The sequence below is a fragment of the Eublepharis macularius genome, chromosome 4 (assembly GCF_028583425.1).
Source record: "Eublepharis macularius isolate TG4126 chromosome 4, MPM_Emac_v1.0, whole genome shotgun sequence".
Taxonomy (NCBI): Eukaryota; Metazoa; Chordata; class Lepidosauria; order Squamata; family Eublepharidae; genus Eublepharis; species Eublepharis macularius.
Genome location: NC_072793.1, coordinates 59,908,279 through 59,925,128, shown reverse-complemented (window position 1 = coordinate 59,925,128; position 16,850 = coordinate 59,908,279). Strand labels below are relative to the sequence as shown.

The 16,850-nt window shown below is 41.8% G+C and overlaps 1 protein-coding gene across 2 annotated transcripts in view; it reads left to right on the top strand.

The window, feature by feature from the left end:
* ARHGEF37 (Rho guanine nucleotide exchange factor 37) overlaps positions 1 to 16,850 on the top strand; it is a 69,536-nt gene that overhangs the window by 33,751 nt on the left and 18,935 nt on the right. For both annotated transcript variants that reach the window (XM_054977742.1, XM_054977741.1), the window contains exons 5-8: positions 7,064 to 7,263; positions 10,091 to 10,221; positions 11,243 to 11,347; positions 15,815 to 15,925. In XM_054977742.1, the coding sequence (XP_054833717.1) occupies positions 7,064 to 7,263; positions 10,091 to 10,221; positions 11,243 to 11,347; positions 15,815 to 15,925 (547 nt within the window). The remainder of the gene's footprint in view (positions 1 to 7,063; positions 7,264 to 10,090; positions 10,222 to 11,242; positions 11,348 to 15,814; positions 15,926 to 16,850) is intronic.

The window sequence follows — 16,850 nt, the reverse complement described above, 5'->3', positions numbered from 1 at the left end:
TCTACTTGTTTTCAAATATCTGCTATCCTTACTCTTATTGTATTTTTTATTGAATATCCCAGCCAACATTCGTATTGACTTATGCTATGTAATCTGTCTTGTATCTTAGTGAGAAAGGTGAACTATTAATAAATTAAAAAGGTGACATCTCTGCATCTCACCATCACAATGCACCAGACCTAATATTAAGGGGTCAAGGGAACTAATATTATGATTGTCAGCCACCAGGTGAGGCACAGAGTTTTCTTGGAATTATAATATTGGGTTTTAGTTAAGGCACGTTAACTAAACAAACTGCACGCAGAAAGCTCTCATCCAAGTTAGAGAACCAATAACTGTTTACTTATCTAAAGAAATATATTTACATAAGTTTAGTGGAGAGAAAGAACTTGTAACTGATCTAATTAGCTAGGATGGGTTTAGATTGAAAGTAAGCCATCTCTCTCAGGAGGAGACACCATGCTGCCTCTCCTGGTGCATGCAGGGAAGAAGAAGAGAGAGAGGAGGAGAGAAGGGAAGGAGGGAAGTTCCCCTGGCAGGAAGGAGCCTGATAGCAGCCTATCTATCTAACTGACTCTATGGTTGTTGCCCTCCTTCTTCTCTGCTGGCAGTCCTAAAGGCCTGAGCAAGAGACATCGCCAGTCCCTTCTTCTAACATATAACGTGTCTCCAGACTACTGAGATCAGTTCTCCTGGAGAAAATGGCTGCTTTAGAGGATGGATTCTATGGAATCACATCCCTGCTGAGCTCCTCCTGCCCCCCAAACTTCACCTTCCCCAGGCCTCATTCATGCTCAATTGGCTAACCCTGAAAATGGAGTTTGGTCATTCCCCCTGCCCCCTAGATTGATAGGTATTTTCATTACATTTTTTATTAAAAAAATATTTTTTGTAAGAAAAAACAAAGAACACTGGAATTTGAAAACAAATAGTATTTAGAGTAACACATTTACACAAATATATCTTGATATATAATTTAAATAATTCAACAATGTTTTGGTTTAATATAACCATTATTTTAGGTAGGTAGCCATGTTGGTCTGTAGTGGAGGAGCAGGACTGAGTCTAGTGGCACCTTAGAGACCAAAACATTTTCAGAGTTCAAGCTTTTGAGAGTCAGAGCTCTCTTCTTCATATGTGTTTTGAAGAAGGGAGCTCTGACCCTCAAAAGCTTACACTATGAAAGTCTTGTTGGTCTTGAAGGCGCGACTGGAGTGGATTCAAACCCTACTATATAACAATTATATTCAGCTATTTTACATCTATGCGTATACGGTAACGCTTATAACACATAGCAAATTAAATTACAAATGTTAATTAACAAATTAAAAGCAAAATAATTAATTATGGTAGTAAGACTTCCTTGTATACTACAGTCATTTCCCTACCCTTAGGAGCTAACATAAATAGTTTTCTTTTGTCTATTGGGCATGCCTCATAAAGTTGCCTGTGTGCACAGCAGGGGTTTTGGAAATCAATTTTAAAAAGTATTAAGTAAAGCATTGTTTTTGTAAAGTGTGTTTTCTTTTACAGTTTTAATGTTGTTGTATTGTGACCTAGGGTTGCCAGTTCAGCACTGGTGACCCCTGGGAGACTGGGAGAGGTGGACAGCTAACAAAATGGTGTTGCACAGTGCTATGATATCCCCCCTTTTTTTGAAAAAAAAGTTTTTTATTTTATTAATTTCCAAAAAGGCAGTATATACAAAACAGTATATAACTATACATAACTAACTTACTTCTAATAACAATTTACAAGTTGACAACAATTATTATATATCTATCCAATTAATGAATACAAGGCATAGTCAAGATTAGAGATGGGCATGATCTGCATTACGATCGGAAAAAACCCACGATAATGGCAATCGCGCGATCGTGACTCAGCAGATCGTGATCAGGTATGCCCAACGATCCATCAATCGGGAGGGGCCTGGATCGGGGCGTCCATGCTTGGATCGGGGATGCAGACCCTCTGGCGCCAGTAATCTATTGCCCTGGCAACAGAGCCAGGGGAATGCCTGAGCTGTGTTTCCCCTCCTTCTTTCAACCCGAATGGAAGCCCAGCTTTCCTTGATCAGCAAGGATTCCTTCCACAGAGCAGCAGTGCACTCACCAGTTGGGAGAAGACAGCCAGGGGAGGGAGGGGGAAGGGGGTGTTCTGTGGCCATGGGCACTCCAAACCTTTTTTGCTTTTTAAAAAAACAGGGCTTTGTAGGAGGAATGGCTGTTTTTCTGTCTGTCACTCTCTGTTTTTAACCTGCTTTTAAAACACTGTATTTTGTGGGAAAACCTCATTCATGGCTCTGTGTGTGTGTTTAAAAGGGAGTGGGTAAAAGCTGGATCCAGATGATTTTAAACGGATCCTCATGAATTCATATGATTTTTATATTGAAACAAAACAAAAAGACTGTCATATTATAGATCATGTCCTAGTCTACAGACAGCAACAAAACAATCATGCATCCACTAATCTGTGGCGCTGCCACGGCACAAAAACATGCTAAAAAAGCATGGATCTGCATGGATCCTCTTGATTTTTAAGTGGGGCCACCCAAAATCCACCACACAATCACAGACCATGTCTGTTGCCACAAATGGGACCAAAAAATTCAGCTATCCACTACTTCATGGAACCACCACGGCGCAAAAATACGGTTCAAAAGCACGGATCCGCATGGATCCTCTAGGTTTTTACATGGGACCACCCAAAATCCACCATACTAAACCAGATCATGTCCATATCCACAAATGGGACCAAAAAAATCATTCATCCACCGCTTTGTGGCAGCGCCACGGCGCACAAACATGGTTCAAAAGCACGGATCCTCATGGATCCTCTTGATTTTTACATGGGGCCACCCAAAATCCAGTATACTGTCCCAGATCATGTCCAATGCCACAAACAGGACCAAAAGATCTAAAATATGACAGCCTTTTTGTTTTGTTTCAATGTAAAAATCATATGAATTCATGAGGATCTGTGTCTCAGATTCATGTTTTTTCACTGTGGCAGCACCAAATATTTTTGGATCTGTGTTTTTTATATTTCAGTCTGTGGACCTGGCTGTGATATGTGATTTGATGTTTCATTTGTGTTTTTCCTATTTAAAAAACCATAGGATCCGCGAGGATCCGTGTAGATCCTGGTTTTACTTTCTTCCTGTATAAAATATGCTTTTTGAAGACTGGCTGCTTGCTTTTAAAACCGGGTGGGGAGGAATGGAGGATTCTGTCCCTGCTTTTTTTAAAAAGCTGGCTGAAACATATTGACGGGGTGTCTCTCTCTCTCTCTATTTGGAGAGGCAGGGACGGGTCCAAAACTCCCCCCCCCCTCTGCTCTAAGTGCATGTGTGTGTGCATGTGTGTGTGTGAAAACGTACCCTCCCTGAGGGGAGGCGGCTCATTGCCGGGTTAAAAACTCCCCCCCCCCTCTGCTCTAAGTGCGTGTGTGTGTGTGAAAACGTCTCCTCCCTGAGGGGAGGCGGCTCGTCGCCGGGTTAAAAACTCACCCCCTGCTCTAAGTGTGTGTGTGGGGGGGCGCCCCTGTGCTTTGGCCTCCCCAATCCCCGATCCCGGATCGGAAATGGGACTTGTTCGGGGTGGATCAGTGATCTGGGGTCGTCGCTCGTGCGGATCCATGATCAGCTTGATCGGGGGTTTTTTTGGATTGTGCCCACCTCTAGCCAAGATCATAGTGAGTTAGCGATTAGAGCAGTTACAATTCAGGAAAAATGTATTGTACTCCCTTTGCCATAGTATAATTCAACTATTCAAATTTCAGGGTTTATAATTGTGTAGTAAGGAAGTTTTGACACTAACAGATCATTCTTAGATAGAAAATCCAGGAAGGGGTACCACTTTGCATAGAAATCTGTAGATTTAGATGGGTTCATTAATAGCTGCGTTCTCTCTGTTATTTTTTCCATAGTAAGTTGTTCCCACACTTTCAAGTGCCGTGTGTTAAGATTAGGTGGGAAGTGTGATTTCCATTTAGATGCTATTGCATTCTTGGCAGCAGCCTTATGATATCCCTTTTGACTGTGTAACCGAAAAAGCTATCACTGCATTGCATAGGTGAAAAGCATAGGGATCAGGGAAATGCCTACAGTGTTATGTAGGGATCCCATTCCCCTGGTGGGGGCGTGGATCCCCCACTTTCACCCTCCACCCCCTGCCACCACTTATCTGGCCAGTGGGGGAGAAAGGTGTGAGAATGGGCCTCCCAGACGCACTCCTGGGGGTGGTGTGACGACATCACTCCTGGGAGTGACATCACTGTGCCATCCCAAGACCGTGCACACACTTTGCTGTGGGCCAATTTGGGCTCCAAACAGGCCAAATTGGGCCTGTTTTTAGGCCCAAATCGGCCTGTTGCAAAGTGCGTGCGTGCTCCTGCACTCACGTGGTGATGTCACCCGGAAGCATGCTGGGGCACGAGGCAGGTAAAAGCGAGGTCCCCAGCCTCCTGCTGGGACAGTAAGAGCACCTGGCAACCCTAGTGTTGTGCTATGCAATGACCTCACTTCCAAGTATGCCGCCAGAAGTGTCAGAGTGTCACCAGTTTCATGGTGTTATGCAATGCCATTCCTCACCATTCCATCCCACCCACCCTGTTGAGTGATGGACGGGGATAGAGCTTCAGGAGGGAGGTATTGTGACCTATTCTGTTAGTATAAACCACATTCTTACTTTATGTGGGTAGTTTTTTCTTTGCTTTGTTTTTGGTCATCTCTTTCGAATGTTTTTAAGTTGTTCCTTTTATTTTGTTAGGGATATCTGAGTTATAGTATTATGTACAGTTCTGAGGGTTTGTTGGCTTGAGACAATTGTTAAGTGCTTGCTTATTAACAGTAGCAAGGATTTTTGAATACCTTCTTTTTTGCCAGAGAGGACTGGCGTCTCTCAAAATGTAACGCACACACTGGCCCTTTTCACACTACACACCTGCTTCCAGAACATCGTGAAACGCAGCACAAAAAATGCAGAAGATAGCATCTTCTCACGCGAGTTTTACGTGACATTGCACAAAACTCTCGTGAGAAGACGCTATCTTCCGCGTTTTTTGCGCTGTGTTTCGCAATGTTCTGGAAGCAGGTATGTAGCGTGAAAAGGGCCAGTGTCTTTCCGCTGTGCATTCTCTGAAAGTGGGCCTGGTTGACTGCTCTCCTCTCAGGCTTCTGAACTTCAGTGGAGATGCAGGTTGCTGATCTCGTTACTTACTGGAGTGGCTGTTAGAGTTATTGTTAATTTAGGCAGGTATCGGTTATTTTGAAAGGAGCCTCCATGGCTATTGTTCCTCTCTGCGACCTTGTTTGTCAATAGGAGGCACAGTACTCTTATGGTACTAGTGGTGTCTGTCAGTTATTTAAAGCTGAGGCAGATTTGTGGCTGTTGGTGCTGTTTGTCCTGTTAGGCACAGTTGGTTTCATTTGAGGTTGGGTACTGTGACAATAACAGTGCTCAGCACCCTTTTGGCTTTTAAATTGCACCTGTAGGAAAATGTGTATTCTTCAGGTAATTCTGTTTATTTTCCTTTACAAACCTTTCAAACAACCCTCCGTCTCTATCTGTGAAGGTAGACATAATAGACACCTCAAAGGGTTTCAGTAGGTACCAAGATAATGGTTGATGAAGGAAGTACACAGTGACAGAGAAAGGACTGTTTTTTGAAATGTAGCTCCGAGAAGTTGTTAATCCCCTCCCACCCGTTTTGCAAAGAAGGGATATTCTCCACCCTCCCTGTCTGTGGTGCCTATTTCAGTGACAGAGAAAGGACTGTTTTTTGAAATGTAGCTCAGAGAAGTTGTTAATCCCCTCCCACCCGTTTTGCAAAGAAGGGATATTCTCCACCCTCCCTGTCTGTGGTGCTTATTTCTTTCTGGCTTCTAGTGCGTAAACCCATCATTTCCATTACAAATAACATAGGGATGTTCTAGAAATAATTTGGTCCAAGATGTTCCAGTGTCCTTAGGTTTTGGCACTGCAACTCCCCATATCACCCTGAAGCCAGTTTTGCAACTCCCAGCTTTATTTTCTGATGAATTATGTCTCCCACAGAGACGCACACATCCTTTTATTATTATAGATTATATTATTAAAATATTACGAAATAAAATAATTAATCTGGGTCCATGTGAGGTCCATTTGCAGATTACTGATGATCCTGGGTCCCAAATGGACCTGCAAGTGACAGTCTCCCCAAATCTGTTCAAAATTCAGGTCTGATGCAGTTTTCTGTTCTTGATTACCATAATACCTTGAGGCACATAGAAACAGGGATACCAGCCAACCTCTCTCTTCATTGCCTTCCAGCCTCCCTCTTCATTGCTCACCACCACTCAGCAAGGTGGGAGGGATTATCAAAAAAGCAGTGTTGTGCCAACAAGGTGACATCACTTCCAGCAAATCCCTGGAAAAGGTTTTGCCAACGTAGTGCTTTAGGACTCAGGCAATATTCTATGGTAAAACCATAGAGTTTTGTCTAAATATGACAGCATCACATTGTAGTCATCAGTAACATGATATCACTTCTGGGGATTTGCCTCCTGCCCCCTCCTTTATTGCCTACCAATCTTACACAGAAATGAAATTATTTGGGCTGTGACAGTTCTGTGTTGGGCATCAGTTTTCTTGCAGCCTTCAAAGGAAGAAAACAAAATAAAATACAGTATTGTTTCAGAAATCTAGCCAATCTGTTCTTCCCTTAGGGAAAGTCCACTCCCTCTGGTTGCCCTGAAAGGGGCACAGTATTTTATGTTTTTATCTGTATTTTATCTGTTTTTATAATTGATTTTAAGCTGTATTTTAATTAATGTTGTACCTCGCCCTGAGCCCGCTTGTGGGGAGGGTGGGTTACAAACAAACAAACAAACAAACAAACAAACAAACAAACAAACAAACAAACAAACAAACAAACAAACAAACAAACAAACAAACAAACAAACAAACAAACAAACAAACAAACAAACAAACAAACAAACAAACAAACAAACAAACAAACAAAAGCCAGAAAACTCTTGGGCCCTTTAAAGTTTTGATATCTTTATGTATTTCTTGTGTAGGCCTCACACTGGTGCTTCAGACCTGAGCTTCTTCTTGGTGATGCCAGTGCAGCGGGTCACAAAATACCCACTATTGCTGCAGAAGATTTTGGAAAACACTCTGGAAAGCGACAGTGCTTATGAAGCTCTTTCAGCTGCAACCAAAGCTATGATAGAGGTTAATGCCAACATCAATGAGTACAAAAGACGCAAAGAAGTAGGTGAGGAAAACATATGAATTTAGGGTGCCTTCTTGACTGGAACTCCATATCCCTGTAGTATTTGGATGGTTTGAGGCACTTGGAACTATTTGCTTTGTTAGCACCAGTACATGCCATGTTATGATCCTGATGTCTCTGTGAAAACAGTCTAGGTTTGCTTCATTGTCCACACATTTTTCTAGTGGCTTATGCTGTAAATTATCTTTATCACACACAGCACCACTGCAATGCTATCCCTAGCAGGACTACTCAGAATTCTACCCAGGTGTATTAAATGGGGTTTACTCCTAGGAAAGATGTTTTAGGATTGCAGCATTAATCTCTCTGAAGTGCTACATTTTATTGGCTAATCCTGGGAATCCCCATCAAAGTCATATTTTAAATCATGAAAACTGAGAGACAGATGCACACACATGTGTGCGCCCATATACACACACAGAGATGCACAGGTTAAATAAAGCATGAATGAAGTTTGGTAATAGTAGAATAAAAGGAGAGGGAAGAAATTATCGGAAAACAAGGAGTGGACTAAGTAGTTTGGCCATTGTCAGGAACTTGTTTTTCTGAGGATGTTTGACTATTCTCTTTTATATAGGGTTGTGTGTACTCTCACAAAAATCTCTTTCCTTGGGATTCAACACAGAGGTTATTTGTTACTAACACACTCTTCATGCCTATTTCTTATCTGAAGTAGGAGAGAGAGTTTGGGAAGGTGTGTTCTGTGTGCAGGTCAAATAATACTATACTAGAAATGTGGAGTCTTCCCATTGTCACCCAATCTTCACATCTCCTCTAATGGATAATATTACTTGAGCATTTAGATGTGGGGATATATTGAACATGCAGAACTACATCAGAGTAGAACGCTTATGTTTGCAGTTAGACCCTCTCTTCATGTTGAGAGGGCAGTTTATCGACGGAATATCATAAAGCCCTTCCTCTTATGTCATAACTCCAAGGCATTGCCTGGCTCAAGGTAAAGTGGATGCCAACTGGGCAGCAGCCTGGAAAACTAGCAGAACATGAGTCAAGGGTGTTGACTGACAGTCCCTCCATGCCCCGGAGAGATGCAGAAAGTCATAGAGATAACAAGGTTTCCTGAGAAAACCCGTGTCTAATCCCATCAACACCCTGCTATACTTCCCTCTTACCCATCTATCTTAATCAAAGGTATTCAACAAACCTGAGAGCTTTTCCCATCTGGTACTTACCAGGTCATCAAGTAATATTTTCACCATCCAAGGTAGTCACTCTAAGTCTGTCCCAACTTATTGTTCTATCTCCAGAAAAACAGTAAGTTACTGTTTTGGGGAGGAAAATGTCAGCTTGCCCCAGGGAACATTTTGCCCTATAATTGGGCTTCCCAGCCATGTGCTGTGCATGTGTGTTCTGGATCCATGCACCCTCAAGTTCACTTGAGACTCTTCTTTGTGAAACACTGGTCATTTTGCTGCCTCCGTGGCCCTCTACTCTTCAAAAATGTTAATTAACGCCCTCCCTGGAAGTGCTTTCTCCCAGTTTCCTCCCTTACTTTCCCAGTTAGCCTTGTATATGTGCTGTGTGTGATTTTCTGTACATTTGCATTTTATTTCTCTTTAACAAAAAACTTTTCCTATTGAACATCAGCCTGATTTATTTGAGAGTTCTCTAAGGGAATAATTCCCATAAAGATTGTTGGAGATTCCTAGTTACCCCCTCTCGCTTGACTCCTTTAATGCTAATTCCCCCAACTAGTTAAGGAGACCTCCTATTTGGGTAACATTTATGCTTTAAAAAGGTATTTTAACTTATGTCATTGGGATTTTTTGTTATGGTTTTTATGATGTTTTATTTATTAATGGAAATCTCTAAACCATCTCACATGTAATTGACAGTGTGCATATGTTTTTAAACAAATAAATAAAATTGTATTGGTCAAGAAAAAGAGATAAAGACAAAAATTCAAGCAATTTAGAAAAGAAATCTAACAACAAAAGTCAGTTTGCAATTTGGACTCTTTGTTGAGGGTGTTTTGCTCTTAAACTTTTTGAAAGTTAATAGGTTAAGAATCAGTGGCCATAAATTCACAACTGGATCTGAGCCATATAAAAAGCATTTTCCCAGAAAGGTGATTTTTGTCCTCTTCCCACTGGGAAAGTCTCTTTCTTTACAAAAATATTTTTTGAAGCAGAGTTGTGCTTTGCAACTTTTGGGGAAACTGTGTTATTTGTATAGTTTGAACCAGCAAATAGTAAAGTGAGCTTTGAAGCTTTTCCTGCCAGATATTTATTACTAAAGGCAATGGGATGGGAAAGGATTAACTACTAAGACAGAGGGTGTAAATGCAGGTTATGAAGTACCTAGAGATGCTCAAGTTCCTGTGAAAGCAGCCTGCATGTGTGCCAAGCAAGATACAGCCTGCATATGAATTGAAGACCACACATAAAATCCTGCACTTGAGCATCTCCACGTAATTTGCAACATGTATTTCCACTCAGAGATTCCCTGTTAACTGGGTATTTATCAGGTTGTGGTCTAATCATCAGGTGGACAGGAAGTGTACCATGTTAGGGTATGAGACATCACTGGAGGCACACTTGTTGCTCCTTGGAAAGTGACTAATATCATGGAAACGATGGGGCTAGTTTTTGTTTGTGAATAGCTAGTATATCAAAATTCATCAAAAAGAGGAGGGTTTTCCATCAGAGACATATCTCAAAAATAAGTTCTTCCCTTGCATTGGGACAATGTTCTGTATGACCCAACTCAGGAAGTGATAGATTTCTATCCTAACTTATAAAATGTTTCCATTTCTTGTGTTTTGTGCCTTCAATGTAACTGAGAATAGCAGATAAATACAACAAAGCTGGGTATCTGACTTTGCGAGAGCGCCTGGCCCGGCTTAACACACATTCCATTACCAAGAAGACCACACGTCTGAGCCGCCTCTTTATGCATGAGGCTGGAATTGTATCTAAGGTGAGTATCGTAACCGGCTTGTTTCCCACTTTCAGGGAAATAGTTGTGTCTCAGTGGAAGAGCACACAATTCACATGCAGAAGGTCCTAAGTTTAGTCTTCGGCATCTCCACTCAGAAAAAGCAGGAGGCCAATGTTGGAACAGACCTTTCTCTACATTATAGCTTGGAAAGCTATCACATATCAGAGTAGATAATGCTGAGCTTTAAAGACCAGTAGTTTTACTTGGAAGCTTCCTATGTTCATCTTACCATGTAGAATATCTGGAAGTGCCCCAGATTTGTGAGACTGGGGGGAGACAGGATATTCACTAACAGCAAGTGATTGCTCTTGGGGAAGAGTGCTTTCCTTAGGTGCCCATAGTTTCTCTCCATCAGGTGGAACTCATGGGTGGCTTAATGCTGCATTTGGAATACTGAAATGCTATTCCATACTAACCTCTCTGAGTTCATGTGATCACTTTTGAATCGTGACATGCACACCGTGGGGACTGTGATAATGAAGACTCAGAGGGCTCACCACCTATTTGTGACCTGGGCGGTGATGTTTCTTTCACATGTAATACCAACACTGGCAAATTGTGCAGTGCTGTTTGCATGAATTCCAGTGTCCTTATTGTACCCTCGGTGAGGAAAGAATCTCAATGCCATTCCTGTTTTATAGAAATTTTAACCAAGGGTTAGATACAGTTGTTGGCCATAATGAGAAGTAGGTCTAGTGATCTGAACTGAAGCGGCGACCCCCGGATAGCAGAAAAATAAGTGCCACCTGTGCAACTTATTAGGTCTATGTGACTCTTTAAGTCAATTGAAGTAACTCTGATAAAACCCAGGAAACAAAGACATACCATATTTTTTATCCCATCCTTCATCCAAGGAACCCAGGGCAGCATACTTACTACTTAGGATAGCATACTTGCTTGTAGTTTGGAGCTAAGCATGTATATTAATGGCAATATGTAATTTTCTAAAAGCCCTTTCTTACAAAAGCTATAAGAAAAATTTCCTTTGTTTGGGCTGCAGACAGAGGACAAGGAGTTTGATGATCTGGAAGAGAAGTTTCAGTGGTTGGCATCAGGTGTAGCTGATCTAAAGGAGAATGTGGCTTCTTTCCTCAGCAACACAGAGGTAATAATCCTTTTTCTTAGAATGAAGCTATTTCAACAGATGGATATTGAAGTGACAGCAAGGATTTGACAGTATAGTTTTAACAACATATCATGATTTCTTTCTCTTGCTTGCAAAAAAAAAACACCCTGGATTTCCTGGCTCCTGTTATACCCCTCCTCCCTGCTCCCAGAGCTCCTGGAGGAAAACCTGAGCTGAGGCTTTTTGCAAGAGAGAATGATTTCCTGGTGGAGAATTGCACCGAGTGGCTGTAATTTGTAAGACTACACTACCCAGGGAAGCTTGCGGGGCCCAACACATGCCTGGGCATCTTGTGTAGTTTCCCTCTTAGACAGCATGTTTTAAGAAACACTTTTTTTCTGCCTGAGACTCTAGAAAGCTACTGTCAGTCATAGCAGACAATACTGAGCAAGATGGGTTGTCTGACTCATAAAGAGGCTTTGTGTGAGCTTTGTATGTCTTTCACAGGGAGGGGGAAGATATCTTCCAGAATACCTTCCAACTGTCTATCCCTTTGCTTCCTCTCTGGAGGCCTTATTCAATCCCTTTTCTGACACATTCCATTGGGGTGACCATAGATATGTTTCTGTGTTTCTGGTGATCATATTTGGCAATACTATGCATCAGTCCACTCTGAGTTCCTTACCTTTCAACTGGGGAGATTTTGACAAATTGCAGTGAGTTTAGAGACGAGAAAGAGAAATTACCAGAGGGCTGATGAGACTTGACTAAAAAAGGAAAAAATACAGCTTCTAAAAATGTATTTTTTATGTAGATTAGCACTGAATAACCAGGACAGGCTTTTACCCTCGTAGCAGAAGATCTGGTTCAGGGACAGCCAAATTGAACATATTTTACAGCCTCACAACATACATAGAAAGAGTCAAACCATACATTACCTGAAACACTGTGTCCAGTGAGGCTTACCATCAAATAACAGCATATAACAGCATGAGCAGCCTTAAGCACTGCCCTGTTCCAGTGCTTGTTAGATTTGGGGGAGCCATTAGCTGCTGAGATTTGGTAAACCTGGGAAGTGGTTTTAAGTTTCATTGTTAGTTTTTCCTCTAAATTGGTGAGGAGAGGCATGGGACAGGGTACCTGGGGCAGCAAAATGTGTAGGGCCAGCTCTGTAGACTTGATGACATGGCAGCATGTCTGATTCAACTAAATCAAAGGTCTTCACCTGATGGGTTGGGATTCTCAGGTCAGTTGTGGAGACTTTCCTGCTGGGTCACGAGCTCATAAAGAACTGCCTTTTGTAAGGACCTGATACATATTTTTGAAAACTGAATGATCAGGAGGGCATTTCTATACAAGTAATGGGGCTATATTATAATGGAATAGATCCAAATCTTAGAAACTGTATCACATCAATATACCTTGCCCTGCTCCTAAGCAATGAGCAATGTGCTGCCAGATTCTTCCAGTGATTATGGCCTGATCTATTTGTGCCAAGGTAACCAGCCAAACTGATTTTTTTGTGTGGTGGGGGTGGGGAGTCTACTCTGTGGTATGGCTGGCAAGAACTGAATTGGAAAGATTATCTCTGAAACGTAACGGTTCTTGTGATATCCAGAAATTCCTTACCTTTGAGATTCAGCATGTTCAACATGCTCCCGCTTTATACCTAGGGAAATCCTGCTGGAGATGAGAATAAAATCCTGGAATGATATGAGCCAAGGGTGGAAAGGACTTGACCTCCTTGGGCATTGCTTAGCAAGTTGGCAATAGTATTGTGACGACAGCAAAAAGGAGAGAAAAAACAACAGTCCTGCAAGTGAAAGGAACAAAATAAAATAAAACTATAATTATAAGAGAAAAGATTTAAAAACATCCACTATATGGTTCAACATGTAAGTACTAAAACCATCTATATATGCATAATGAAACAACTCATATACAGGTAAATTAGTACATTTCATAAGTACAGAACCAAAAACCAGACACATTTTGGCCCAAAGACATTCCTCAGTAGTATATCTAATTCATAAACTGCATTCCATCAATATAACAAATCACAAATGCATGGATATTTTGTGGGATTTTTTTTTCAAAAAGAGATGTCAAACTGTGAAAATGATATCTAAAATGTTTACGTCTTATAACCCAGTCAATAGTATAAGGTTCAGGATGGAGTGCTTTGAAATTTTGTTTTAAAAATTGGAATTAATTTTGCAATATTTCTTTGTGTATTATAGATTTATGGGTAAAGTAATAACATATCTGGATGCATTTTACACTCTGTGGGAGAATTTCAATTAATTCACTCCACTCCATTCTGTATTACATCTCAGAGCGGAACTACAAGTGACAAAAGGCACAGATTGGACACTTGTCAGCTTCCCTCAAGTTTTGATGGGAAATGTAGGCATCCTAGTCTTGCAGCTTGGCTCTCTGACTGCTGTCCAGTGGACTTTTCAACTGTCACTTGTCCAACATTCCGCCAAGCTGCCTACATTTCCCACCAAAACTTGAGGGAAGCTGACAAGTGTCCAATCTGTGCCTTTTGTCACTTGTAGTTCCGCTCTCAGTGTGAGTAATTTTATTTAAATATAATAATTTTCATTGATTTCCCACAAAATATCCCGATACTAATCATTCATCACACATCTCCCCCCTTACCCATTATAGATGTGTGTGTGTGTGTCTGGTTTTTGGTTCTGTACATGTGGAGATGAAATATACTAATTTACTCATATATGAGTGATTTTATTATGCATATATACAAGCTTTTAGTACTTATATGTTGAACCATATCATGGATGTTTTAAAATCTTATGTATTTTTATCAGATTAAATTATATACTGCTGTTTTTAATTTTTTCTCTTATAATTATAGTTTTATTTTATTTTGTTCTTTTATTCCAACTTGTGGATGTTTTTAAATCTTATGTATGTTTATCTGATGGATTAAATTATATACCAGTGCTTTTAATCTTTTCTGTTATAATAACAGTATTGTGATCCCTCTGTTCGAGTTCTTCCTTTGCAAAGTTGTTCTTTTGCCATGAACAAAGAGCCCAAACTCTCTTTATTCACAAGCTACAGAAGCAGGACTGTTCCAGCTTGGGCTTCTCTGCAGGGCTGGATCGATGGGGGGACAGGGGGGTAGTCTGTCCCCGGCACCGCCAAAGAGGGGATGCTGGGTGCAGCTGCCAGCCCCAGGAGCGTGCAGGTGCCAGGACAAGGGGTGCGCTTGCCACGTGCCCTCTGTCCTGCGGGGCAGGTGAAAGGCAGCGCGGGTGGCTGGGAGGCCACCTGTGCCATTCACCTGACCTGCAGGTCAGGGGGCATGCGGCAAGCCAGCCGCCCCCTGTCCTGTGGGTCAGGCTCTGGCAGCCTCCCAGCCACTCGCGCTGCCGCCACCAGCTCCACAGAGCGTTGGGACAGCTGGCTTGCTGCTGGGTGGCATGCGCCACCCTGCGTAATGATGTCACGGAAGAGACGTCATCACGCAGCGCCAGGAGCACGCGCACGTGCGAGTCGCCGGTCTTCAGTTGCCCTGGGCACTGGCAACTGTAGATCCAGCCCTGCTTCTCTGGAGTTTGAAATACAGTTCTGCAGAAAATCCATCACATTCTCAGTTTCTGATCCTCATCTTTGCATTCCAATAAGCCCCTGTCCTTATCGGTCATGGGCACATTCACATGTGTTCATGAACACACATTCACACACCAGATCTGTCGTGAAATGAGACTTCTTAAATCTATCTAAAAATACCATTAGCGCTGAAAACTGATAAAGTTGTCCTATGGAATCCCACATGGCTATGTGTTTCTCACTGATTCTCTAAGCCTCTAAGTTTGAGAGAGAGATATTATGGCTCTTTAACTAAGTGGGTAGAGTGTTGATTTATGTTAGATAAGGATTTAAGTTTCCCCTCAACTCAATGCTTCTCAAATTTTCTGAATCTGGACCTACCCATAGGTTACAAATAGCTTTTATTGATAGATGGTCAGGCTGGCAGCAATGATTGATTAGGCAAGTTTGACAGAAGGTCAGAAAGGTAAATAAATATTGGATTGGTATCGATCCAATAGATTGCAAACAAAGATCAATCATTCTTCCCCATGCTTCATAAGAAGTATGCCATGACTCACAGTGTCCATGTTGCAATATGATATTTGTTGTATTCTAACTACCTTGGGCTTTGGATGGGTAGGACACAAACTGATTGATAAGTAACAAATAACCTTCCATGGTTGTTTCCTCTTCCTTTTTCCTACTGCCTTTTTCTATTTTAAGTGCTCTGTTTTCACGTTTTAATAGGTCTTGAGAAATGTTGCATATACACATAAAAATAATGATGATATATTTCTGAGCCTTGCTTTTTTGTCACAATTGATTTTGTTTCTCCATAGCTCTTCTGAATGCTCAGGTGAGCCTTATGCCCTGGATGTGTTCCTGACAAAAACATACCCAAATTATTTTTATGTCATTAGGCCCATTTTTTTAATCTTGCAGGTATTCCTTGGCTCTCAACTCCAGGAGAACGAGCTGGACATAGAAGCAGGGACTAGACAACAATGTTGCCGCCTTGCAGGAAAACTCAACAGCATCATCTTGCCTGAGTTTGTAAGTCCTGTTTGTTTCTAGTTGCATTCCATTGCTGCAGGAAGGCTGGAGAGGACGAAGGGGTTTGGAAAACAGTGCTGCTGATTTGCTTTCTTCCGTACAGGCAGCGCTCCACTGAGCGCTCCAGAACCTTTCTGTTTTCATTACAGCATCTGGTGGTTGCCCTGTCTCTAGTCAGAACTCAGAACAAGTGATACTTGCAAAATCATCCTCATCCAAAGCTCTTCCCAATTGGAGTTCCAACTCACCTAATCGTGTTTTCAAAGCAGAGATGCAACACATTAGTCGTTCTCCATTACTTCATTTTGCTCTTTCTGAATTTTGCAGAGAGCAGCGTGCTGCATCAATTCCTGCAGTTCATTTGTGTGGTTTTTCCTATTTACATGACTGAGGTGCATGTTGTTACAGATCTTGTCCCCTCGTGCATGCAGTTTAGCACCTGTTTCTGTAAGTTAGGTGCCTGAGCTAAACCCCCTTGGGGCTGGGATTCATGAGGAAAGCTTCTTCCAGTTTGGGATTCCTTTGGTGCAAACTGGGTCAGGATCAGAATACTGTCTCTACTGCTAGAGAAGTTCCAGCTACAGAATTTTCCAAGAATAATAGTGGAAGAGATTGTCTATAGTTGGATGGATGGAGACTCCAGTTGGTGTAGACTCCCCCCTCCCTCCACATGCTATTTTTGTGCTGGAAAATGGCTTGAGGGGAGGCAAGAGTACTCCGCCCCCTTGATGTACCATTATTTGAGCTTTCTCTCTCTTTTTTTAAAGAAGCAGTTCCCTTCAGCTGACATCTGACTGCAGGGAGCACATTTAAACCAGTGCACACCTGTGCAGAAACTTCTAGAGAGACCCTCAGTGGAAGCTTCACTGCCTGTTCTGGGTTTTCCCAAGTCTTCCCTCACACTAAAAGTGACACCCCCCTGTGC